The sequence below is a fragment of the Ciconia boyciana genome, chromosome 2, assembly GCF_034638445.1.
Source record: "Ciconia boyciana chromosome 2, ASM3463844v1, whole genome shotgun sequence".
Classification (NCBI taxonomy): Eukaryota; Metazoa; Chordata; class Aves; order Ciconiiformes; family Ciconiidae; genus Ciconia; species Ciconia boyciana.
This window is the reverse complement of record NC_132935.1, coordinates 168201899-168228187: the sequence shown is the minus strand read 5'-3', so window position 1 is coordinate 168228187 and position 26289 is coordinate 168201899. Positions and strand designations below refer to the sequence as shown.

At 42.9% G+C, this 26289-nt stretch overlaps 1 protein-coding gene across 4 annotated transcripts in view; it reads left to right on the top strand.

The window, feature by feature from the left end:
- Nucleotides 1-26289, top strand: part of SMARCC1 (SWI/SNF related BAF chromatin remodeling complex subunit C1) — a 95867-nt gene that overhangs the window by 41330 nt on the left and 28248 nt on the right. For all 4 annotated transcript variants that reach the window (XM_072854924.1, XM_072854925.1, XM_072854926.1 and 1 more), the window contains 7 exons: nt 2105-2218; nt 2979-3132; nt 3451-3564; nt 5699-5758; nt 11192-11450; nt 12124-12285; nt 24563-24618. In XM_072854924.1, coding sequence (XP_072711025.1) covers nt 2105-2218; nt 2979-3132; nt 3451-3564; nt 5699-5758; nt 11192-11450; nt 12124-12285; nt 24563-24618 — 919 coding nt within the window. The remainder of the gene's footprint in view (nt 1-2104; nt 2219-2978; nt 3133-3450; nt 3565-5698; nt 5759-11191; nt 11451-12123; nt 12286-24562; nt 24619-26289) is intronic.

Below are 26289 nucleotides of genomic sequence, written 5' to 3'. Positions count from 1 at the left end.
GACAAAGCCCTAAGCAACCTGTTCAAAATTCAGTGCTGACTATGGTTTGAGTAGGAGGTTGGCTTAGAGCCCTCCTGAGGTCCCTGGCACCCTGAATGATTTTCAGCCTATAGTCTTTACTCGCAACTTCTGTATATGTCTGAGTTGCAGAGGTAACTATAGCTGCATCGTAGTGATTCCAAAATATATTTGACGCTAACTCTGCTCCCTGAGTTCTACTATTTGGCATATTTTTGTTTTGGGGTTTCTAGGACTTGGTGTCTAAGACTGCAAACAGATTGAATTGTGAAAGAATGCTTATCTTTCATATTTGCCATTGATGTGGTCATCACGTGTAATCCCATGCTTCCGTTTTCAGTTGACATCAAAACATCAGGTCTCCTGATACTCATCCATGAGCTGCTACTGGTTATTGCCTGCGAGTGAAGCAAATTAGGGACTCCTCTCAGTCCTGATGTTGTCCTAGAGATGTATTTTTGTTGCCTTTTAGGGATTGTAGGAGTAGCGTGTGCTGTTGGCTTTGTGTTTTCTTTTTAAATAAAATAGAAACATCCTTCTGAATGGAAATGTCTTGCCTCCAGCTTAGTTTTCAGGCCAAATGAAATACCGTGTTTCAAAAGCTCACCCAGGTTCATTCTTGTGACAGTAGTACCTGGGGGGTGGTTTCTGTCCTAAAAGGGATTTTAACGAAATACTAGTTGACTTTATCTTTCTTGCTGCTGACAAGTTTTAGCTGATGGGTCATGTTATTGTCAAAACCAGACTCCCTTCAGGAGAACCTTTAGGGATGTTTCTGTCTTAGGCTTCTCTCTTCACCTAGCAATGTGACCTTAACAAAGTATTAAACTACTTGCAGCCAAGACTGCTTTCAGGTACCTATTGTTGAGCAGGTGGCAACCCAGTTTTCTCCAGGAGCATTCAGAAATGTCCTCTATGGAAGAAGCTCCCTTTTTGTTTCTTGCCTACCACACATTCAACACGGAGGAGCCCAACACCTGGTCCCATAACTTTTTTCCAGCAAGTTTCATATATAATTTGGTCAGAACGAAGGTGTGGGATTTTGGCAGGAACGTGTGCTTGCAGCATCTGTCTGCTTATGTCTTGCCTGCGAAAGCCATTGGTGTTCCATCTCTGTATGATTACTATTTTTGGTTACCAGCTGCTTTTGCACACTGCATATGAGGCATCCCCGTCTTGAATTTTCCAAAGGCAGAAACTGCTTATACGCTGTTTTGAACACGTCCTTGCACAGGATACTCGCTTGTGTTTGGCAGATTGGTTTTGTTCTATCTAAAGGACAGGGCTAGCAATAATTTTATGGTAGTTTATTTTGTTCTGAACAGCTTGTATTAGGAAGCATTAATACATTCCAGAAACTTACTGAAAAAGACGGTGAAGCAATGTCGACAGTGCAGGAAATGGGCTGAACCCCAAACCTGTTGTGCACTGAAATATGGGAATCTCATGGCAGTCATTTCTGCTTTAGCTGTTCCCGGCTCAGTGTGTGGGGAGTGCTACGCTGGCTTCTGCGTTCTTGCCCTCTGCTTTTCAAAGATACTGTCTTCTCCATTTTGCTGTTCTCTAACCTTTCCTCACTGATCTTTTTATGCAGTAAAAAGTCCGCATGTAGAAACAGTAGCGTTCCATCCAGTGTACTACTTCTGTTTTTCTGCACAGCTTTTTTTCTTCCAGGCTCACAGAGGGGATTGATGAGGATTATTTAGCCTGTTTCCATGTGAAGACCAGACCCCATTAATTTTTTTCTGCAGCTAGTAGTCTGTTGCACAAGTGTTTGGTTAATGACCAAGCTACAGCAACTGTTTGTGATTTGCAATTGAAGCATGCTTCGATGTACTGCTAATCCAAACACAGATAAAATCCAGAATGAAACAATCTGGAAGAGATGGATCATATTCAGTATACAAAAATAAGTTCTACTTACATATTGCTTTTGATACTGATTTTTAAATTTCATCAGTAAAAATTATCTGTTGGTGTTTACTTGTCAGCAATACGGGTGTTTGGAGAAGGTGAATCCTAAAATACATACTCTAAACTTTGTTAGACATCAGCGTACACAAACTACGTCTCATTTGTCTTTCAGATACCTGGCTTACCGCAACTTCATGATTGACACCTATCGCTTAAACCCTCAAGAGTACTTGACCAGCACTGCCTGCAGAAGGAATCTGACCGGAGATGTGTGCGCTGTCATGAGGTAAAAGCCATGGATCTTGCAGCCACTGCTTTCGCTTTAACAAAAATAAATAGGAGCTGCATTAGAAATGGAATGACAGCATAGGTGTGGGCAATAGCCATCACGCTGTTAATTAGCAGGCAGCTTCTTCCCCACTTTTTTGGTAACCAGCCTATTTTATACTATTCTTTATTTGTAATGCTCTGTCTGCTTGCTGAGCTGTGCCTACAGAGTTTGAATCTTAACTTGTGATTATTTAGGTTCTGCTGTTTAATAAGTATGTGGAATTTTTTCAGAAATTCCAGTTTTGCGACTCAGTTTTGGTGGTTTTATGTCTCGCCAGTCTTAAGCTGTGAGGCGCAGCAGAGCCCTAGAAATTTGGAACGTGCTAAATGTCGATTTGGTGAAGAACAGCTACCGATAGATGAGGGAAGCAAATCAATGGCTGTGCAGCACTCAGAATCCGTACATTGTCAGCAAATGGTTCCATGCATGCAGCCCTAGCTTTTCTTTGCCTTTGTCCTTAATTAAGTAATTTCCTGTTATCTATAACCAAAAATGTCGTGTTTTGTTTTATGCAACGTGCTGAAGTGCAGTCAAGTCTGTACAAAGCTCGTGCTATGTGATTGGTATTGCTATTTGTGATTAGTGAAGGATTATAGAAGATTCTGGATCTGTGTTTGATCCAGAAACATAAACTTCTTCGTCCGTTGCTTTCTCCTTCCTAAGCATAAGCAAGGCTTTAGTTCTTAAGGTTTTAATTTGTCATGTTGTTTCATAGAGTACACGCTTTTCTGGAGCAGTGGGGTCTCATTAACTACCAAGTGGATCCAGAAAGCCGTCCCATGGCGATGGGACCTCCCCCTACTCCTCACTTCAACGTGCTGGCTGATACACCCTCTGGACTCATGCCTCTCCATATCCGCACTCCGCAGGTGAGCCCCGCAGCTTGCACTAACGTGTGTTTGCCTTAGCTCTAGCCAGTGCCATGTAACATCTCAGTAGAATAATTTGCGCACGATTTGCTGAAATGTTCCTTTTTTTGTCCATCTAAGTTGAGAGTTTCAGGTAGGCGGAATCTCCAAAACAAATCTGCGAGCATTGTGTGCAAGTAATAATATGTAAAGTCATCTCTGTAGACTCATGTTCAACTTATTTGTTCAGTCTGTGTTCTGTTTGACGTTGGTCTGAAAACCTTGAATAACTTTCAGTTCCTGCCCCTCTCACCTTTCTCTTGTAATGTTTGTTCACAGGTTCCAGCTGCTCAGCAGATGTTGAGTTTTCCTGAGAAAAACAAAGAGAAGCCTACTGATCTGCAGAACTTTGGACTTCGCACAGACATTTACTCAAAAAAGACTTTAGCAAAGGCAAGTATGTTGGGGTTTTTTTCCCCTGTGCCTTCCATTAAGGTTTCTTCCTCAAGTGTCCTCCACTAGATGACATTGAGTAACTTATGTGACTCTTACATTCCCATTTGAGATGGAAGAAATCTCAATGTAGTATGCTAAGATACCTCACTTACGGTTGTGTTGGAGATCTGATTCTGTAGAAATAGAGACACATACCTACCCTAAGCTAGTCAATACTGTCTCCGGACACTGAACTCTTGTTATTGCATATTTTACCCGAATGGTGCAGAATCATCAAACTATGCAATAATTTAATACAGAATCTGAGATCTTTTCAGCAGAGTCTTTAACCATCCTGTTTTCCAAGCCTGAGCAGGATTTTCCAGACTGACAGCACTAGAAAGTTGCCTGATTACAAAAGGTGTCACAGAACCACTGCAGGGGATGTTCTAGCACTGTCATTGCAACGTTTTGTATAGTTAAAGTTTTGAGACACCATTGCAGTGATGTTGGTAATTCCATAACCTGTTGCCTTTAACTCCTCCTGCTGCCTGACACCTGCGTTTGTGCTTGGAAGTATTGCGGGAATGCCATTTACTGCTTCGGCGTAGCCTTCAGTCTGGAATTCCGCAGTGTTCTGCTGATTAGTGTCTCTCTTGGGCTGACATCAGGCTAATTCTGTGTAATTGGTTTCTGTAAGTACAGTGTTCGTTGTCCCAGGAGATCGTGAGATAACTAAAAAAAAACAACACCGCAACAAAACACAACAGTTCTAGAGATTGGCATTTGTTTATGAAGCTTGATTCCAAATTACGTTTCATGGAGTGACTTTTTCACTTGGTTTAGGGAGGTATAAATAATCACCAAATTCATAAATCTTTTACTGGTTCTAGACTCAGCTTCTATTTACGAGCATCTGTAACAATGAACTTGAGCAGATTTATTTGCAGAAGTTGATTTCCCTTTTTGTTTTATGAGTGTGGCAATTGCTTTTTTGGCTGTTCATACCAGCCTCTTTGAGAACTGATCAGCTGCTGGATGACTCACTTTGATTAATGTTCTCTGTGGGCTGATGGTCTGTTTGAAATGCATCTTGAGAGATAGGATGGATTTACTTATCCTAAATACCCTTTTCCTTTTGCTGTGGTCTTGCACAGACACATCCAATCTAGATGATGTTCTTTCATAAGCAGGTGACGAGGTGCTTTTGTCTCTATTTGACATGTAATGGATTAGGGTGTCTGTAATCATGGAAGGGGAGGTTTTCACCAAGGGTTTTATAGCTGTTAGAAAATCTCGGGAGTTAACCACGAGGTATAGATTTGGCAGAGGCAACCCTTGGAGCAAGTGATTGCTAAATTTGCAGATCATCTTGCTGTAATTACTCTGTCTTTTCAGATAGCTCATCTCACTTGTACAGATTTATTTTTTTTCCCCAAGTTACTGATGAACTTTTAGATAGATGAACTTTTTGGACCAGCATGCACCTTACACAGTCCAGTCGGTCTGCCTTGGAAGCAGAGGTTTAATGGGGGCTAAAGTTATGTTGACATAAACCCTATTCTGTTGAGAAAAACGCCCTTTAAGCCGCTGGTGAGGGGGTTAGGTATTCCGTTGTGCCTGTTGGCTGCTGCTGTCCTTTGGTGCGAACTGTAGAATGCTTTGTATGAACTGCTCTGATCTTAGCTTAATTTTACTGGCCAAAGTCAAGCTGGCCAGAATGCCATCAGCACTCCTAAGGGTTTTTATTATTTGGGAAAATCCACTTTTCTGTTGGCTGTATGTGCAAGCAAAGATAGCCGGGAGCCAGGAGAAAAGGGTACTGAATTGCTTTGCTTTGGCTTGGCATAAAAGAGGAGTGGCAGGTTCTCCTAGACGTGTTGGGAAGGTGGGATCTGTAACCCCCAGCCTACGCAGAGACTGTGGGAACGTACTCGCCTGCGTGCCTTAGCCACGTAAGGAAATCAGGTGAACTGGACCACTGCACGAGATAACCAGGGACTGGTTAGCTGTAGTAGGAAGGTTGTGAAAGGTACATGTTTGAGTGGATTAAATAACAGATTCTTCTCCTTTCCTTCTTAATGTTTTCTTCTAAAAAGTTCTGTGCAAAAAGACCTGCATTTCACTTTTTTTTTCCCCCCATCTTTTGCAGAGTAAAGGTGCAAGTGCTGGAAGAGAATGGACAGAACAAGAGACATTGCTGCTATTAGAAGTAAGTTCCTGAGGGCGAAACCAAAAGATGCAGGATATTACATGCTTTAAAAATCTACATGTTAAGTTAATAAATTTTTTGAAGTGGAGTTAGATGACAACTGCATGCTTTTACAGAAACTGGAATAGCGAAGCAGAGTTTATAGTGGGAAGCAATCTCTTGGGACTCAACTGACGTAGCTGGAGGAGGGGAGCGGTTGAGTGTCTGTGTATACACAGCTGTCTGTCCGTCTGTTGCGGTTATGGCTTTTAAATTGGTAAAAGGTTACAGCTCTCCTTCGAAATGATATCCCTTTATTTGACCATCATGGCTACAAGAAAATTACTACTAAGAAAAGATGGCAGCACCATCTGTGTAACAGAGGGGCTTCATATACTTTAAGGTTCGGTTCCATGTAACTTGTACCTGCAAGCCAGGAATTCAGTATTTAGGAACGCTTGCGTAAACTCAGCAACAGATCTTGCAGTGCAGAGAGGTCTTTTCATTAAACGGAAGTTACTAACAGTATGAAATAAATGCCCTTTAAGTAATGGTTTAGCTGCCACTAAGATAAATACTTTGCAATTCTGATAAAGTTCACAGGTTCCTGGCTACGCCATAGTGTATATGGGAAACCGCTAATTTTTGAAGTTTAAATAGTTAAGGAACAGATGAGTCTGTTGTTAGCCCTTTGTTATTTGTTTACAGACAAATTTTTTTGTTTTATTTGTTAGCCCTTTAATCCCATACACCTACTCATTCGTTTTGCCACATAGCTATACTTGATGTATTCTTTAAGCTTTTTCTGGAAGTCTACCAGAAATACACCCGAGATGACTCAAATCACATTGGCACTGTAAAAATGAGGTCAACAAACTGTTAGCACGCTGGAATCCAGTCTTTGGCCCCAGATTGCTTAATCTGATGCTCTTGAACCACGTGGTAATTGTCAGGTCTCTTGGAGTTCCAGTCTAGGATGAAAACCATCACGTGGGGTGCACTGCAGAAGTATGTTCTGGTCTTTCACACTGACACTAGGGCAGCATTTTTTTTCGTAGCGCTTCGTCAGAAGAATAATCTTGCTCGCCTGAAATAATTGATGTGCTGCCACTTCCTATGAAGAAATTATCATCTGCCTGGCTTTCTTTTACAGGAACGTTTTCTTGATGTGGAGGTTGGGTGGTTGATTTTTTTCCTTTTATGTAATTCGGGGTTCTGGTATAAGAATTTCAGTTTTGGAGGGGGTTGTGTTTGTTTTTACTTGCAGAGAGCGCTTCAACCAGAGTGCAATTACGTGATCGTTCTGGCTTTTTTGTCTTTATATGTGTCAGTAAACCCATCAAAAAGTTAATTTCATAAGGAAAGGTGTGGACGATGGATCTTGACAGTGCTTGATGGTGCTGCACAGTACTCGACTTCTGTGTGTGGCTTCTTTTCTGAGCTAGCCAAAGTGCCTGATCAGCAGCGTGCTTTGATTCAGCCCTCACAGATACGGAAGTGTGTTCATCAAATAGCCAAAATAGATTATTTTTTTTTATGTTAGGTTGATATGCACTGTTTAGCTGATACTTTTCTCTTGGCATGTAGAAAAATTTTGCTTATAAGGTGAAAACAGCTACGATGTCTTTCATGCCATTCTTGTATGGAGAAACAAGACTCATATCTTCATACACTGGCTTCTTTGCTTGCTAGTATTAACATTTAAAATTCATTCTTTTGTATGTTTGTAGCTTATGGTCGCACATAGCAAGTAGTAGCCTAATTAAATAATCCAGATGACACATTCTTCTTTGTTTTAAAGAAGAAACCAAAACCCCCCTCAGTCTTGAGATTACAATTTTATTTAATGTGAGTTTAAATTAATAATGTTTTTGTTCTTCATTCTTCGTGGATTTAACCTATGAATAAATCAGTAAAGAGTATATCAGTTCAAGCATAAGTAATTCAGCTATAACAAGCCAGCTCAGCCCAATTAAATCCTCAGGGTAGCTTTGGGCAAATATATATGCAGTGAAGTTCCAAAGAATAAATCTTATCTAAAATAATTATTGTCCTTCTGCCTGTTGACTGAATGAATTGGGGGGAGGAAATACTGTTTCCCTCCCAGAATTGTCTTCCCTGCCACGCTGCTTCTCCGTATCTCCATGGAGCACTATTCTTGCATAGTTAAGTGCATTTTCAGCTATTTATAGTAAGGACAACTATTGTGAGAGCTAGTTCGTCTAGCAGAAAAACAACAAGCAGTAACGGAGAATGAGCAAAAGAGCCCTGCATGGCCATGGAAAGCAAGGCTGATCTAATATGCTAGTGTGATTAAAAATGGATAGGCAGTGACACATAACTTAGAGCGCTGAGATGAAAGTAGGGAAAGTGAAATGAAGGTTGAACGTTGAATAAATATTTCCCCATGAGTATGACCTAGTGAACGAAGCAGTTTCTCATTTCTTTAAGCACTTGGGCAAGATCAGAGAGAGGTCAGGAGAACAGTTCATAAGCAGTTAGGGACCACTGATTCCTGCGGTATGGACCAGAGGACGAGAGGAAACGGCCTCAAGTTGTGCCAGGGGAGGTTTAGACTGGATATTGGGAAATTTTACTTCACTGAAAGGGTTGTCAAGCACTGGCACAGGCTGCCCAGGGCAGTGGTGGAGTCCCCATCCCTGGAGGTATTTAAAAGCCGTTTGGATGAGGTGCTCAGGGCCATGGTGTAGTGGTGGGCTTGGTAGTGTTAGGTTTACGGTTGGACTCGATAATCTTAAAGGTCTTTTCCAACCTATACGATTCTGTGACCAGGCTGTCCAGTGTAGCCTGTCCTTTGTCCACTCCTAAACCAAACTGTTCTTTCCATTGAGCTTTCAAAACCCTTCACGTTGTCTAGCTCATGGTCTTCAACAGTTCCTGTGTTGTTCTTTCCATCCAGCTAAGCTCTGCTGGAGCACAGCGTTCTGTAGTCTGGTACTTGCCCAGCTAATCTTACACCCAGTGTTTTAAGGGAAGGAAAGGAGCAGGGAACCAGTGGCCTTCTGAAGGTATACTGGGGGTTTTTCCCTCCTCCTCACCCAATTTAAGCAGTGCGCCCTAGCTATGAGAGAGAGAGAAGCTTAAAACTTCAGCCAGGTAAAGCTTAAATCGTGTTCAGATCAGGGGGCTAAAAAGCTCCACCCGCTGCAGGCAACCTCATCTTTTTTTTTTTTCCCCCCTCTGGTTTTTCAGTGCCTGTCGGATCTTTAACGCTCTTGGCTTTAACTCATCTGTCCTTTCAGTTAGTCTACTTCCACATCTTTGAAAATATTACTGAGCTTGCATTTTTTCCCCAGCTGACCTTCAACATCCATGAAATGCCCAAGGGTCCTGTTCAGGTAGATTACTTTGTCTTTGAAGAGTTCTCATAGCTTATGTTGTAGCTGCAAAAACACTTTTCCTCCAGACTGGTGAAGTCAGAACTGCTGTGAAGAAAACAGAATGTTTGGAAACTCCTGGATTTTTCTTAAAAAAATATTTGTTGTTGATGAAAAAGACTGGTTTATGTATAGTCCTGTGGGCAAATGTCTTCAGAATGCGCAACCATCATATATGTAGTAACTTGTTTTGTGGAAACGTCCCTTCCCAGGTCAAGGAACTCTTAATGCGTGAGGCTACTGGCTCAGTTTCTGTCTTCTACTTGTCACTAGCCACTCTGCTGAAGCATCCAGCATGTTCACTTTGTGTACTTGGGTGCACTACTCATCTTGGATGCATCCTCATCACGATGTCTGACAGGCACAGGCCAGCTCTGACTTCTGCCTTTATGCTGTGAAAGGTTGTGCACGTGGAAAGTTCAGTCAGTCTTGCGTCTTACCCTGAAGGTTGAGATTTCTGGTAGTTCTCAGCCTTGTGGGAAAGATTTCAAGTATTGAAAAGCCATTACCTTCATTTGTTCTTAACATTCACACTTAAATGGACATACTGCTTATTTGGGGAAACTCAGTTGTCATGAGTAGTTAGTTAGGGAGGAGGATGACTTCTGTGTCTTCTGAAGTATGTTCTATCTGCAAACAGGTGCCCTGTCTGATGGCCAGCAAGTCAGTAAGGACATGTCCTAGGTGTCCTCCAAACAGGCTAATAACACCGACTTCAAATTCTGTTCTTCCCCTTCCCCCAGTTATTGCTAAAACACCCGCTCGCTTGCTGTGAAGCGATGCAGAAGCTAGTTACCGTCCGTTTTGTTGTAGGGCAGGTAGAGTGTAAGTAAAAAGCAGCTTGACTTCTCGGCCAAATATGTTAAACTTAAAAATGAAAGTGGGGTCTGCAACCCCAATAAACGGGGAAGTGTTTACCACCCTGGCTCAGGGCTCTGTTGTTAAATATTTTCGGAAGGCTTCTGTTATGCCTGTGAGTTGCAGATCCCATTTTCATTTTGAAGTTTAACATATTTTGCCTAGATCTCAAATGGCTTTTTACTTTTTCTAGGTGACTGGACCACGAATCATCTCTGTAATGTAAAAGTTAAGGGTTCGGGATACTTCAACACTTACTATCCAAATGCTTAAATAACTAAAACAGTTTTCAGGAAAACAACCGCTTGTTAAGGGATAATATTCTGTTAGGCTACCACTTTGGGTTTTCAGAGTACTAATTTGTTAGTTTTTCAAAAACTAGTGCAGGGACTTCAGTAGCTCATTGTTACTAAATTGTTTTGTTAAGACTTTTCTGAAGTAACTTTAAAAGTGACTGAAATTCTGAATTACAAAATCTTTGATTTAATCTGGAAGTTCTTACTTTATCAGGTGGCTCGTCTACATAATACTGATTTGTTAACCTGAATGCATAACAAAAATCAGACTGGTTGACAGTTGCTGGAGAACTGATCTCTTCTGGCTTCATGTTATATTTTCCTCTTTTCCCCTGGTATATTGGTTTGATGCTCTTTCATTTTCATAATATCTCTTGGATCTAAAAACTGGACTTCATCATCATAGCTAGTATATATGTGTGAAATAAATCCTGTTCCAGCCCCAAGGAGCTTAGTGTGCTAAGACATAAATGAGAGAACACAGGAGTGCCCTCAGGGGGAGTAGTTATGGGAATTAAAAGAATTGGTGAGACTTGGTAGGAGAAGCAAACTTATTTCTGTGTGAAGCTTTTCATGTGAAAGCAAAATGGGGAAACGCTAACTATGTAAATATTACTAGTAAATCCCAAATCTTCTGACAATTCTTTCTGATGCAGTAACAGCATAAAACTTGTGTGATGATTCCTGCAGCTTAAATTTAGCTGCTGTCCCAGTGAGACATTCATATTTCTTATGCAGAATAGTTTTGCTACCAGAAAAAATACAATTTTAAATAGTTGTCTGATCCTGATTTATTGTTCCATCACCAAAATAACTAGTGTTGAAGATCTTTTTGCATAAAGTAGGAGTGTTTTTCCCCCCGGAGTAGTCAATGTATATACAACGAGTTTCATTTTTTCCAGGCTCTGGAGATGTACAAAGATGACTGGAACAAAGTCTCCGAGCATGTCGGGAGCCGTACCCAGGATGAGTGCATTCTCCATTTTCTGAGACTTCCGATCGAAGACCCCTATTTGGAGAACTCTGATGCGTCTCTGGGCCCGCTGGCTTACCAGCCCGTACCTTTCAGCCAGTCTGGCAATCCAGTGATGAGTACTGTTGCTTTTCTGGCGTCGGTGGTGGATCCCCGGGTGGCATCAGCCGCAGCAAAGGCTGCGTTAGGTATGAGTTTGGCCCAGCAATTGTTTTCGCCTTGTCTCTAGCTTTGCTCTCTGTTCGTCTGCTCTTAAAATGGACTGTTTCTAGAATTTCTTCAGGGTAGGTAATAAGTTGTAAAAACAAATTTACATGTATGTAGAAAACAGGTCTGCTGATACCTAGTTTTGTGTTCTGTTGTTACTGAAACTGCCGATTTACAGGCAAGTTAGAATAGCTCTTAAAGGCCACCGAATGTCTAAAGATGGCTTGCGTTCCCCTTCTGTGCTCATCGACTATTGATAGTGTTTGTAAGCACCACCTAGTAGTTGGTGTTACTCTGACCGCTGTCATTAATTTAGCTATGGGTAAATGCACAAAGCTAAACGTTGAGTTTTCCTGTTTTACTTGGGTGACATTATCTGCCACAGTTAGATGTGTCCTCTAAGAAACTTGATGAAATAGTTCCTTTCACTTCTTTCTTTATTTTTCTACATAAAAGACAGTTTTATATAATTGGGAAGAGACTCTTTCCTACCACATTTGAGAGAGAAAATTAACTACCTAATGTGAAAAGAAGGAACTTACGTATTTGAGAACTCATTTTGTGACAAGATTTACCTGCACATTGATCTGAGAAAATCATAACTTTTAATTTGCCTTAAAAGCCTCACCATATTTTCTGTGTAATTTTTAACAGAGGAGTTTTCTCGAGTCAGAGAGGAGGTACCACTGGAGCTCGTTGAAGCTCACGTAAAGAAAGTACAGGAAGCAGCAAGAGCCTCTGGGAAGGTGGATCCAACGTACGGACTGGAGAGCAGCTGCATTGCCGGAACAGGTCCAGATGAGCCGGAGAAAATCGGTAGGCTGTCCATCAAAATGCAGAAATTTCTGCAGATGAGGTTCCTTAGGCATGTTCTTCTGATGCACTTTATTATGCGTGAGTAAAATCTTCTGATGCGTGAGTTCATCTCCAGTACAAGATGGGAATCGCGGGTAAGGAGAGTGTGACAGGTCCTTCCACCTCTTCCTGCAGGATTATTAACTCTTGACACTGAATTAATGAACTTAGGACCAGCTTTAGTTTTAGAAATTTGGTTTCCTACTCGGACTACATGGTAATGCCATTGCTTAGGGTGCATAGAGTTGAGTGGGCAAAAATACCAGAGCAGAACATTTCATGCCAATTCTGTGGGTATTAGAGTAGTTAGAGGATGCTGCCTTTCTAGCGTTATAGTTACGATAAAGCAAATGGAGTTTTATCGGCTCTTTGTGCTGCAGCTGCATCTGTAATATTATATCACACCTTTTGGTCACGAGTTTTAATGTAAGTCTTGTACTCTGAGTGCATTGCGAACTGTGGTGGTAGCAGAAGAGGAACTTTTTATTAAATGGTGGACTGGTACGTGGTAATGCCACAGTTCTTGGCTCTGGCTGTTGTATATTACGCTACCGTACTAACAAGCTCTTGTTTTAGAGCTGGGTTTCAATTGAGCTGTTTTCTGTAGTATTCAGCAGATACTCTGGTGTTAAGTCTCTTACCTGAAACTGAGAGGTGCAAACTGTTTATTCACTACTGTGGAGAGTAAAAGCATATCTTGTGGCAACTCCCTATAAAGTGAAGCCACTTTGTGTAACCCTTTCTGTTTAACTCTATTTTCGCTCTCCTTCAACAGTAAAATGAGTAGACACGCACATTTTGCTACGTACCTACTGACTTTCTCAGACCTTCACCTCTTTAGTTTCTACAGGTCTACCAGCTCGTCTGTAGATCTTTATTTTTCTCGCCAGCCTTGTTGGCTGCTGTTTCGTTCAGCTTATTGCAAATCATTTTGGTGAATTTAGCGACCGGATATGTAAAAGCACATATAGCTTTGGGTAAAACTGAACAGACTGTAGTCTAGATTGACTGGAAGGTTTGATTAAGGCTGTGCTTGCGCATCTCATAGTTGACCTGCTGTCACGCCGTCTAGAGACGTGAGCGAGGTGCCAAATTGTGTGATGGGATCGTAAGGGACCTCTGCGTTCCAGTGCTGTTCAGTTATCAACTGCTAGTCATACAGGTGAAGATGCACATCTATTATTTATCGTACTTCCATGTCCCTTGTAAAACTACACTTCTAAATTAGATTTAAAAGTACCTCTTAACTCAGCAAGCTATTTTTTAAATAGCAAAGAAGTTAACAGACCACTCAGTCCTTCTGTGTTGCATTTTTCCGTTCTACACTCAGTGGGATAGGCTTGGTGTGAGGCAGCTCGGTGCTTTGGGAAGATGTGGAGTATGTGCTGAAAGGGGAACGCTGGCATCTGGCACGTCTGCTTCTCCCCGTTCTGCAGTGGTCTGTTGCACAAAACCGACAGCAAGCATTGAAGCCCTGTTGAAAGGGCAAGGCTTTGGGGTTTATTTTCAAGTCTACTATAAAACAAATCTAGGTGGTACTCTATCTGGGACTAAGTTTAATTTGATAGTTACTTTAAAATAAGCTCAGTTTAAGTCTTTTCTTACTGAGGCTTTGTTTCATTTTTCCATATTCTCCAAGTACAGGCTTCACTGTAGTATGTTAAGGACCTTTGTAACACTTACGCTGCTTTAAGTCTTAATTCTTAATCCTGCAGCACGACCGTGGAAGTTTACCATTGGTACGTCATTGGTGATATTGCTAGTCTGTAGGTTAGCCCTTTCTCTAGGAGAATTTGCACACAAGTTGCAAACAGAGATTTTGAAGTGCTTGTCATTTAATATGGGGAGTTGGAGAGCAGATGACCATAACACGATTATTTCTGAATGAGCTGTGTGGTGAGTTCTATAAGTAATACTGTCCTGTTATAGTTAATGCGATTTGTATTGGGCTGTGACTAATGGAATAAATTAGGACAACAGCAGATGGTTCTCCCTGGGGGAGCTGCTCGGCAAGACTGAACTGGGTCACTCAACAATCCGCGGTGCCTTCCACCTCCAAAACAGCTTTGCACTGGAGGGCATGGGGGAATCCATAGCTTGCACTTGCAGAGGTGTGTTTAATACGTTGAAGTATGGAGTTGTGGTGTGCAACTGCTGAAATGGAGCTGTGTTTTTGCATGGCTAGACCTGAAGTTTTATATCTAAATGTCACTATGGAGAACTAAAAATATCTACTTAGGGTTCTATACTATAATTAAAGTTCATCAGTTGTTATATTTTAGAGATAAAATTATATCATTGCTCCATAATAATTTAAAAACTCTTAAAATTGGTGAATTATAGGCAATGTGGAATGCAAAAGGGGAAAATATGACTAGAACAGATTGCAGGAGCTTACAATAATATCCAAGAGTCTCCTCTTAAGTCTTCATTGATAGTTTTTCTAAAAGCTGATGATGGTTCTTTTTAAATTAATATAATAAAGCTTCAGTAGAGTTAAGAGGAGACTCAAGAGGTTCAGATGCTGTGGTAAGCATGGTAGACACTGTCCTTTGCTTTCCCAGATAGTGCCCCGTTGTAGGTTACAGAGTACAATCACAGAATCATGGAATCGTTGAGGTTGGAAAAGACCTTTAAGAACATCGAGTCCAACCGTTAACCCAGCACTGCCAAGCCCACCACTACACCATGTCCCTGAGCACCACATTTACATGGCTTTTAAATACCTCCAGGGATGGGGACTCCACCACTTCCCTGGGCAGCCTGTGCCAGTGGTTGACCACCCTTTCAGTGAAGACATTTTTCCTAATACCCAGTCTAAACCTCCCCTGGCACAACTCCTGCTGGCCACGCTATTGCTGATACAAGCCAGGATGCCGTTGGCTTTCTTGGCCACCTGGGCACACTGCCGGCTCATATTCAGGTGGCTGTCGACCAACATCCCCAGGTCCTTTTCCTCCGGACAGCTCTCCAGCCACTCTTCCCCAAGCCTGTAGCGTTGCAGGGGGTTGTTGTGACCCAAGTGCAGGACCTGGCACTGAGCCTTGTTGAACCTTGTACAATTGACCTCGGCCCATGGATCCAGCCTGTCCAGGTCCCTCTGCAGAGCCTTCCTACCCTCCAGCAGATCAACACCCAACTTGGTGTCATCTGCAAACTTACTGAGGGTGCACTCAATCCCCTCATCCAGATCATTGATAAAGATTTTAAACAGAACTGGCCCCAGCACAGAGCCCTGGGGAGCACCACTTGTGACCGGCCGCCAACTGGAGTAAACTCCATTCACCACAGCTCTTTGGGCCCAGCCGTCCAGCCAGTTCTTTACCCAGCGAAGCGTATGCCTGTCCAAGCCATAAGCAGCCAGTTTCTCCAGAAGAACATTGTGGGAAACAGTGTCAAAGGCTTTACTAAGGTCTAGGTAGACAACATCCACAGCCTTCCCCTCATCCAGTTGAGCGGGTCACCTTGTCACAGAAGGAGATCAGGTTGGTCAAGCGGGACCTGCCTTTCCTAAACCCATGCTGGCTGGGCCTGATCACCTGGTTGTCCTGTACGTGCCGCATGATGGCACTCAGGATGATCTGCTCCATCAGCTTCCCCGGTACCGAGGTCAGGCTGACAGCCCTGTAGTTCCCCAGATTCTCCTTCTGGCCCTTCTTGTAGGTGGGTGTCACATTTGCTAACCCCCAGCCAACTGGGACCTCCCCAGTTAGCCAGGTCTGCTGGTAAAGGATTGAGAGTGGCTTGGTGAGCACTTCCACCAGCTCCCTCAGTACCCTTAGGCGGATCCCATCCGGCCCCACAGACTTGTGTGCGTCTAAGGGGTGTAGCAGGTCTCTAACCATTTCCCCTTGGATTATGGGGGCTCCATTCTGCTCCCCGTCCCTGTCTTCCAGCTCAGGGAGCTGGGTACCCCAAGAACAACTGGTCTTACATTAAAGACTGAGGCAAAGAAGACATTAAGTACCTCAGCCTTTGCCTCATCCTTTGTCACCATGTTGCCCCCCATGTCCAGTAAAGGATGGAGATTCTCCTTAGCCCTCCTTTTGTTCCTAAGGTATTTATAGAAACATTTTCTATTGTCTTTTACAGCAGTAGCCAGATTAAGTTCCAGTTGGGCTTTGGCCCTTCTAATTTTCTCCCTGCATAACCTCACGACATCCTTATAGTCCTCCTGAGTTGCCTGCCCCTTCTTCCAAAGGTCATAAACTCTCCTTTTTTTCCTGAGTTCCAGCCAAAGCTCTCTGTTCAGCCAGGCTGGTGGTCTTCCCCACTGGCTCATCTTTTGGCACATGGGGTCAGCCTGCTCCTGCGCCTTTAAGATTTCCTTCTTGAAGAATGTCCAGCCTTCCGGGACTCCATTGCCCTTCAGGACAGACTCCCAAGGGACTCTGTCAACCCATCTCCTAAACAGGCCAAAGTCTACTTTCTGGAAGGCCAAGGTAGCAGTTCTGCTGATCTACCTCCTTACTTCTCCAAGAATCAAAAAGTAGCATTTTGCGATTGCTATGCCCAAGATGGCCTCCAGCTGTCACATCACCCACAACTCCTTCTCTGTTCACAAACAACAGGTCCAGCGGGTGCCTTCCCTAGTTGGCCCACCCACCAGCTGTGTCAGGAAGTTATCTCCCACACACTCCAGGAAACCTCCTAGACTGTTTCCTCTCTGCTGTATTGTATTTCCAGCAGACATCTGGTAAGTTGAAGTCCCCCATGAGAACAAGGGGGACTTCTCCCAACTGCTCAGAGTATTTCGTCTGCCTCTTTGTCCTTGTTGGGTGGTCTTTAACGGACTCCCACCATGATATCTGCCTTGCTGGCCTTCCCCCTGATTCTTACCCATAAACACTCCACCCTATCGTCACTGTCATTAAGCTCTAGACAATCAAAACACTCCTTAACATCCAGGGCTACCCCACCGCCTCTCCTTCCTTGCCTATCCCTTCTGAAGAGTTTCTAGCCATCCATTGCAGCACTCCAGTTGGGCGAGTCATCCCACCATGTTTCCGTGATGGCAACTATATCATAGTTTTCCTGCTGCACAATGGCTTCCAGCTCCCCCTGTTTGTTGCCCATGCTGTGTGCGTTGGTGTAGGTCCGCTTCAGTTGGGCTACTGATCCTGCCACCTTTTTGGGGGAAGAAGCCCTAATTCCTACGTGACCATTCTCAGGCGCTGCCGTGGCTTCTAACACATCCATAACCCTTGTGTCTTTGCTGTCGCATGGATCTCCATCCCCTACCTCCAAAGAGGCAGCAGACCAAAGGACCTCGCTAGCATACCGTCCCTCAAAGACTGGCATGCCACCCTCAGGCTTATCTTTAGCGAGCCTGGTTTTATCCCTTTCCCCCTTCTAATCTAGTTTAAAGCTCTTTCAATGAGCCCTGCTAACTCCTGTGCAAAGATCCTTTTTCCCCTTTGAGACAGGCGTACCCCATCTGTCGCCAGCACGCCTGGTGTTGTGTAGACCAACCCATGATCAAAAAAACCCCAAAATTCTGCTGGTGACACTAGGCTTGGAGCCAGATATTGATCTGCTGGCTCTTCATGTTTCTTCCCTTATCCTTCCCTGCAAGTGGAAGGATAGAGGAGAGGACTATTGGTGCTCCTGATCCCTTAACCAGTTGTCCCAAGGCCCTGAAGTCTCTCTTGATTGCCCTCGGACTTGTAGTTGCAACTTCATCGCTGCCTACCTGAAAAATGAATAATGGGTAATAATCTGAGGGCCGTACCAGGGTAGGAAGTTTTCTCTTCATATCTTTTACCCGGGACGCAGGGAGGCACCAGACTTCCCTAAGAAATGGGTCAGGTCTACATACTGGGCATACAATAGATGAAGATGCTCTGCATCCATTTTAGTAAAAACGAATAGAGGAGAGCAAACGAGGGATCCTAGCTCTTTAGGCTAGTGATTAAGCTCCAGAGAAGGGAAATATTCAATATGTCTGTGGTACTTAGTAGTTCCAGTTAAGTCTTCACTGAGTACGTGCGCTTTCTTAATGCCTTTCCAAAGGTGATTAACTGCATTGACTGCATATATGTGCACGGAACGAGGCACGAAGTGCCCGTGTTGGAGGCAGTTACTTGTGCATTTTAGGTCTTATTCAAACAAGTATTTCACTGAAAGTATTTCCGCTGACACAAGTGTATGGATGTTTCAAGCTGTAGCTCATCTGTGACAGTAGGCACTGAGGGAATGGTGGTCTGATTTACTGTCTCCGCTACAACTGTAAGCGATTTAAATGGATGATTAAATTTAACATTTTGTGGATGATTTTCTGTCATTCTCAAATACTAGAAAGCTACACACAAGTATACGTACACGGGAGAAGTTATTTTACTTCATTTTTAGCAGGGTGATTTCTCTTGTGGTCTCCAGGGTGTGCTTTAACTCTGAAATAATGCAGGCGTTGCTAAAATGAACAGACTCTGAGTACTTCATTCGCTTTGCCTGTATCCGGGTGCCTGTGAGCTAGTTCTGCGCCGCTGGAGGACTGAGCCCATCAGTCCTCTCGTGATGGACTCGGGCAGCTCGCACGAAAGCTGCGGCAGCTCTCCGAACTCTCCGCCCGCCTTCGTGGAAGCCCCCCGGTTGTTGTGCTGTACACCTACAGGCTGCGTGAAACAGAAGCAGGGGAAGCTCTGGGGTCCTGACTTACCGTGGAAAATGTAAATTATGGTTTAGATAATAGTGGAATTATCATATTCAGACGCAGGATTTTTCCCATAACTATAGTATATTTCCTCTCAATTAAATATTAATATTCAAGCCTGACTTTTGACAAGCTGTGTGTGTTGCCTTAGTGAAAACAAAGGAGACTAGGATGTCTTGAGGGCATCTTTAAGCTATTTGCTGAGCTGAAGCTCACCCTAGTGATTCTGTGCATTTATATGTGGGGTTTTGCTTATTGTTCTTCCGATGACAATAGAGGTTACGTATCTGCTTATGCTGCAAGTGTCTGTCTGCTGGTAATGCAGTAAATTCTTACCGTGGAAATACTTTCTAGTTTTACTTGTTGACCTAAAGTCAATTTAACTTCTCTGTAAAGTCACTGGGCTTTGTCAGAAGTCAGTTATAAGTTCTTCATGTATTAGGAAATGAGGCTCCGTGTTCCTGAAGATAATAAGCAAAGCAGACCAAGCTTCCATAGAGGCGGGAAATATTTGCTGCTTCAGGTTTGAAGAGGGGCATGGAGAGGCAATGTTTCCTGGTCTGCAAGTGGTTTCTCCCTCTTGAAAGATGTCTTGCGGTGTCTCACAACCATCTGCCTCTTGCCAATTTAAGAAATAGCATTAATTTGATTCCCCACAGCCTGCAAGGTATAATACCAAACCTGCTGAAGATTGTTAAAGAGCATCATTGGTGCCATGTAAAAGGGATTGCGGGCTATTTCTCATTAAAGCTAAGTCTTCCCCTTTTGTAACAGGGACATGTATCTCCAATTAATCAATTCCTGTTTGCATTGTCAGTTATGTATTTTCATTACCCTCATTAGATCATACAGGAAAATCAGTACGGTCGTGTTTGTATCCAGCTGAAAGGCAGGACATTTCTGTCATTCACATGCAGAGAGTCAGGAATGTTTTGGGTTTTTTCTGATCCTTTCATATTTGAATTCAAGATTAATTTTTACGGGGCTCTTAATTGTTTTGAGGTACTCTCAGTAGCCTGTAATTTAGAAGCAAAAACCTGCTTCAACCCAGGTAAACTTATTTAACCCCCAAACTAATAATTGATAGCTTCCATTTTCTTTTTCCTTATACAGGTAGTATTTCAGCGTGGTCCCCTCGATGTACACAGTGCGGAATGGCTTATGCCAGTGGGAACTGCAGAGGCATGGCACTGTCACTGCAAATAAGGGCTTAGGAACTAATACAAGAAAACAGTTTTCAAAAACCATTGACTACAACCTGCCTACAGTTGTCATCCTAATTTTAAAATGACATTTATTATTACATCCAGGACTAGAAAACCAAAGTTAAATCAGGATGTTCACAATAATCTTACTGTCACAAATACATACCTTCTGACTCTCTTTGTAGCTGAATGTGTCCCTATGTAATATAAAAGAACACTTTGTTTTGGAAGGTGTCTGTCACGTATTATGATGCAAGGGAGAGTCCAAGGGCAGTTTTCCTTACCGTGAGATGCTCTATGTGTTTTTTTTTCTTTGAGAAAATTTTCTCTAAAGGGTGGGTGGGAAGGAGTTTGTCTTTCTGGGGTGTCCTGTTTGCCTTGGAACCTCCTCCGCAGCAGCAGTCCCTTCACAGCTCTTACCGTGGTCTACAGATTTGCCCGGAGAAAGTTATGGATGCCCCATCATTGGAAGTGTTCAAGGTCAGGTTGGACGGGGCTTTTAGCCACCTGATCTAGCGGAAGGTGGCCCTGCCTGTGGCAGGGGGGTTGGACTTAGATGATCTTTAAAGGTTCCTTCCAACCTAAAGCTTTCTATGAAATAAAAAAGGAATATTTAATAAAACTTGCCCCAATACTTGCAGCGAATTAATAGCAAACACTTAGAATCTGTGATAATGCTTGATGTGTAGCACATTGTAAACCTACACAAACTCATCCTGCGCTCGTGTCTTCAGCTGCCGCAGCGACTCACGCGTTGCTGGCTGCTGCCTTTCTGAAAAACTTTACCTTAAGATGGGAAACCTTGAAATGCGTTGTAACTGGAAAACAAAACCCAATTGAAAATTGAGTTTAGCCTGGAAAGGGAGTTTGGTCTTACTGAAAAGACACAAGAACAAACTGACTTTGGGTAGAGGAGGAGAGTTTGTGTCTTAGAGGGCTTTCTTTTATGGCATTCTTAGGGGCAGCTTACATGAGCGAAAGCTGTAAGGCAATAATCGAATGTGATTCAGGATCTAGCAAGGAGTATTGTCACCTGTGAAGTTTGCGTTCCTGAGCAAATGATGTGCAATCACGTGACAAGAACTTTCTAGGGAATTTTTCCCTCTCCCTCGGAGTATAAACGTGAAGCTGCGGGTTTCTGTGGGAACTTCTTTGGACTAGGAGCCTTCAAGAGATGAGATGATAGCCCGATGGTCAAGATGCTTGCTGCTGGTGTGGGATGCTGAGACTTGAGTCTCTGCTCAGGCTGATTCTAGACTGGAGAACCCGAGCTCCAGGTTCTTGTCTTCCAGAAGACTGAAAAAATTATCAAGTCATGATCTTTTAAGAGACAGAAGCCTCCCCATTTTGACTTAAAGTTGTCCACAGACTAGAGCTTTTCTTTCACTCTGACTTGGAGTTTTGTAGGAAGCAGAACTTCAGAACTGCTTCACTTCTCCCTGTGGTTAAGTTTTGGGTTGTTTGTACAAAATTATAGGCTTTTTTTCTTTCAATTACACTGTATCCCAATACTAGGAATCTTGAAGTTCTTGGTGTTTGGGTTAAGCTGCACCAGAATGAAACCTTGTGTATTCCTGTGCAGTATTGTCAGAGTTTGAGCTCATGATCTTCCACTCTACCAACCCAAGCACACTTGGAGCATTCTGCACTTTATCTCCACTTTTTTTTCTAAAGGAGAGAATAAAGCTTTCTTTGTAAAGCTTTCTCTTTCATTTACTAGGAGGGATGACACTTTTAAGCCTAGTTTGGAGCTCTGCTTCTAGGCTTGAAATAGCTGTCTGACAAAATCTAATCTAGATTTTCCCTGTGATGTTATTAGGTCACTAAATCCTAACTCTGAGATAAAATTTCTGAGGAGGTATGTCCCCAGTCTCCATAAATTGTACTTCTGAATTTTTTTTCCTTCCTCATTTTGGTCTCACTTGTATACCAGTTAGGCTGTTATCTAGTCATCTGCTGTAGATGCTGAAGTTAGATGGTGTGATAACTGGTCAGCTGCCACTCAAAAAGCAATCTGTAACACAAGGGCGCCTGGCTCTGTTTTGGCAGAACTCTTCAGATACCTCTCTGATAGCTATTTGAATGCCAAACAGACAGTAAATAAGAGGTTACAAGCTTGAAGAGCTCAGTCTAGTCAGCCAAAAAAACAAAATGAGCAATAGCAGGAAGCACGTAGTTGTGTGGTGAAGCTCAGGTTTTTTTCACGCCTGGTGGTGGGGCACTCTGAAGGTGCTTGTGGTCAAGGTCAGGTTTTTATGGGTGTCTGGCAAACTTGTTTTGGGTTCCAAATATGAAGGAGTAAGAGGCAGTGGGTGCTGTCCAGACCCGCACATCCCACGACAGTGAGAACACCCTCCAAGTATCGAAATAGTTCATATGATATGCTTGTAGCTTCTTACAGATGTTTCCCAAATGATTTCTACTCTTTTGTTTTGACCTCTGAGGAGAGGAAGACTTCTTTGGTCAGACACTAGATGGAGATTTTTGATGACCAGTTTGGAACCGGAGGCTGCAGTGATGTAGGTGAGCTGCCTCTGCTCTCTGTAGAGGTCTCCTGAGCACATGCTTGGCATGCTGCTTCTGTTTTTCCATAAGGAAGTACTTCATGACGCCAGTATGGGAGCCTTGTCTTGGAGCCAGTCTTAGCAGGTCCTGTGTGATTCCTCTGAACATTGAGATCATGGTGTAAGGCTGAGGCTCTACCTCCTGGAGCAGTCCAGGAAATTGTTCTTGCCCAGAGAACCCAACTGGTGGTTTTATGGAGAGCCCTGCACATCTTAACAACATCTGTCAGCAAGACCTGAAGCCACCAGGGAGAAGTAAGAGCTCACCCACTGTTATTCTCTTTTTCAGCATTAGCACTGAAGGTGCAACTCAGCTCTGGTTTTTCAGAGCATCTTGGAAAGCATGCTTTTTGAGAAGCTGGGAGTTGAGCAGTTGTTGCCCTCTGTTGTCCTGAGTTGTCCTCTGACAACACTGTCAGTAGGTGTGTTCATTCTGCCTCAGCTCTGTCTCATGTGTTTGGATGGCTATATTTTGGATGCAGGGGAAACTCGGAGTTTGCAGCTGCTAATTTATGTGCTTTTCTTGCTTTATATCTAACGGACAACCAGCTCTTGTGCTCAAATGTGGTTCATATCTTGTTTAGCACCTAACTAGGCAGCTGCAGTTGGGCTCTTGAGGAGCTGCAATACAGCTTCTTTCAGTGAGAAGGTGAAGGAAGTGTTAGGGTTTAACTTGGATCATTTCATTGATCCACTCTTCAGTACAAACCCACAAGTAGTGGTATCATTACAGCTGAGGAAGAAGCAAGAGAAAGGGCTGAGTGAGAGCACTGTCCAGGAACATCTAACATAAGACTACACCTTTTGGGCCAGTTACTTTGATATCAACTTCATCGTTCAATTCAGACTCAAACATTCGTTTTGAATGTGTTTCTGAGGGCTTGGATACAATTTCAGAGTGCTTTTGGGAGAAATGTGTTTGGAGGAACAGCACAAAGAGCCATAAAGGACTGGAGAACCAGTTGGTCATCATCTTTATGCAGAGCAGCAGGTACCAAGGGTGTGAAACGAGGCTTCACTGTGCAGGGTTTCACATCAAACCAGTGTGGAGGATAACTGCTCGCTGCCTTGAACTCTGCTAGGTTTTGGGGCCAGAAATAACAAGAGATCCTTGGTGTTTAAGAACAGTGTCAGTGCTTTAACAAATTTGCTACTGCTTAATGTTACTCTGGTGCTGAATAATTATTCTGAAGTCTGCTTTGGAGAATTCTCGTATTTACACCACCTGCAAAATGGAATTTAAATTTTCAGTTGACCTGCAATGCACGGCAATGCCTCTGGGTAGACCTTTCATCGAAAGCAGCTCGGGGGGTCTTGCGCTAAGGAGGAATTACAAGTCTGGCAGCACCATAATTGAGGTTAATCACGTAACTGACAACCATCTACAGAAACAAATTGGATGTATTAGGAAAAACATTTTATAATACTGTGACTTACCAGTGGGAATTGCTGTATGAATTGAATACTGCAGAACTGTGCATTGAACTGTCCTTGATGTAGCTAAAATTGATAGCTTTGGTGGTTTCTCTCTACATGGGTAAACTGGGGGTTTCAGCAGAGCATGGCTAATTTAATGTTTTGTCCTGCTTGTTGGACTGAAAAGAAAAACCAGTTACATTTAAATTTGCAAGTAAACTTGATTTTTAAACTAAAATTACTGTAATAGACTCTTGATCTTCCAGGAGTTTAGTGTTGTGGCTTTCTTGAAACCACTGTTAGTAGAGAACAGAAAACTTTAGTTAACCCTGAAATAAATGTTGAGTATGATAAATGGGTGTTATGGCAGTTCTAAATACTTTACTTATTTGTTTTCTCAGATGGAGCTGAAGAAGAAAAGATGGAAACAGAGACAGATGGGCAACAGTCTGAGAAGGTAAGCTTGGCTCAGTACACTGGTTCTGAAAAGATAGTTCTGATGCTTATGAACCTGAATTATTATTATATATTATGCCTTACACCTTGCCTGACACCTTGCCTTCTAAAGGTAGACGGTAGTGTGCTGGTCAGCGTGCGTGTCCACAGGGAACAGTTTTCAGTCTCCATAGTGCTTCATTTTCTTGAGTGAGTAGTCTCAAGTCAGAGACGTTTCTTTTGCTGGGCAAACAACAGGAATGAGATGTCGGTGTGTTGTTTTCTGGTCCTCAGAAACAAAGGTTGGGACTGGGAGGCAATGTAAAATGGGCAATATCAAACTAATTATAGAGACTTAAGCTGCAGAAGGACATTGGTATGTTATGGTTCACGACCGGTAGTGCTCTAAAGCAAGCATCACTTTGAAGTCTTGCCCTAGAAAAGTTTGTCTTGTGACAAATTGCCTTCCCAGAGTTGAACGCAGCTTTCAGCTCTGACAAGATCAGAGAGATCAGGGCTTTCCAGGAAACGGGTGAGCTGTGTGGAGCTGAACAGAGAACCTGAATAAAACCATTGCCCCGGCTGCATCACAGCTCTCCAGTGACAACGCGAGTTACGGATCTGTTCGGTCTGCACAATCACGGGCAGCTTAGTGGATGTGGGAGGATGAGATCTGGCTGACTAAATGAAGGTGCCCATAGCTGAGCTGGTCAATAAAACTCCTCATTGCAAGAAGTCCTGGCTAACTCTTGGTTATAAGTGTGTGTATTGTGGACTTGTGATGTCAGGCATGATGCGTCCTGCCCATAAAGATCAGATACTTAGAAATTAACTCCTTCAACCTGTTGATAGTGCCTGCAAGAATGCAGTTGTCTGGGGTTTTTTTAATAACCCCACGTCTACAAACACAGTGCTTCTTTTCAGATAGTCTACAATAACGGCACTGGCTGTGATTGTTTCAGACCTAAACTTGAATGAAACTAATACCCTGGAATTAGAACATCGCTCTGCTAAATAAATGGTAGTAGGTGCTTAGTGAGTCTGCAGCAACGGGTGATATTTCTGCATTGCCTGCTTTATCAAATGAATGGGATATAACTAACCTGAATTGGTTAGTTGTTATAGCAGTCTATAATGGCTGCTGCGTATAGACTTGATGTTACTTCTCACTCTGTCTTCAGGTAGTTCTTTTGCTGCCTTTCTGATCAATAGTCAGGTACACTTAGGTAGGTGTAAGTGTAGAAGACTTGGTCGGAGCTTGAAAAGATGCATTGTTCTGTAGAGCAGAATAGATGAGAAACATACAGGTCGGGTTGGAGTGTTTTCAAGGGGAAAACGATGCTGCCAGTCTTAAGCATGAAGCTGGTGCTGATTTAATTAATACTAAGTTAAGGCACTGAGTTTTCAACAAGAAATAGTTTTGTTTTATTTCCATCTTGCAAATGTTGCTTTCTTCCACCAATTCCTGGCCAGAAGCACCCTCCTGTGACATGTAATTCAGTTGTAGCATTTATTGCCACAGAATGCTGTTGTGACCGTAAGTTCTGCAGAATTTGGAGAACTGTGTAATTGTTATTTGAATACTGTGTAATTACATATTGGAATACAATAATTTGAATACTGTGTAAATTATTAACACGACAGACACTGGAAAGGATATAAAACTTATGCACAAACTACTGGAATAAATGGG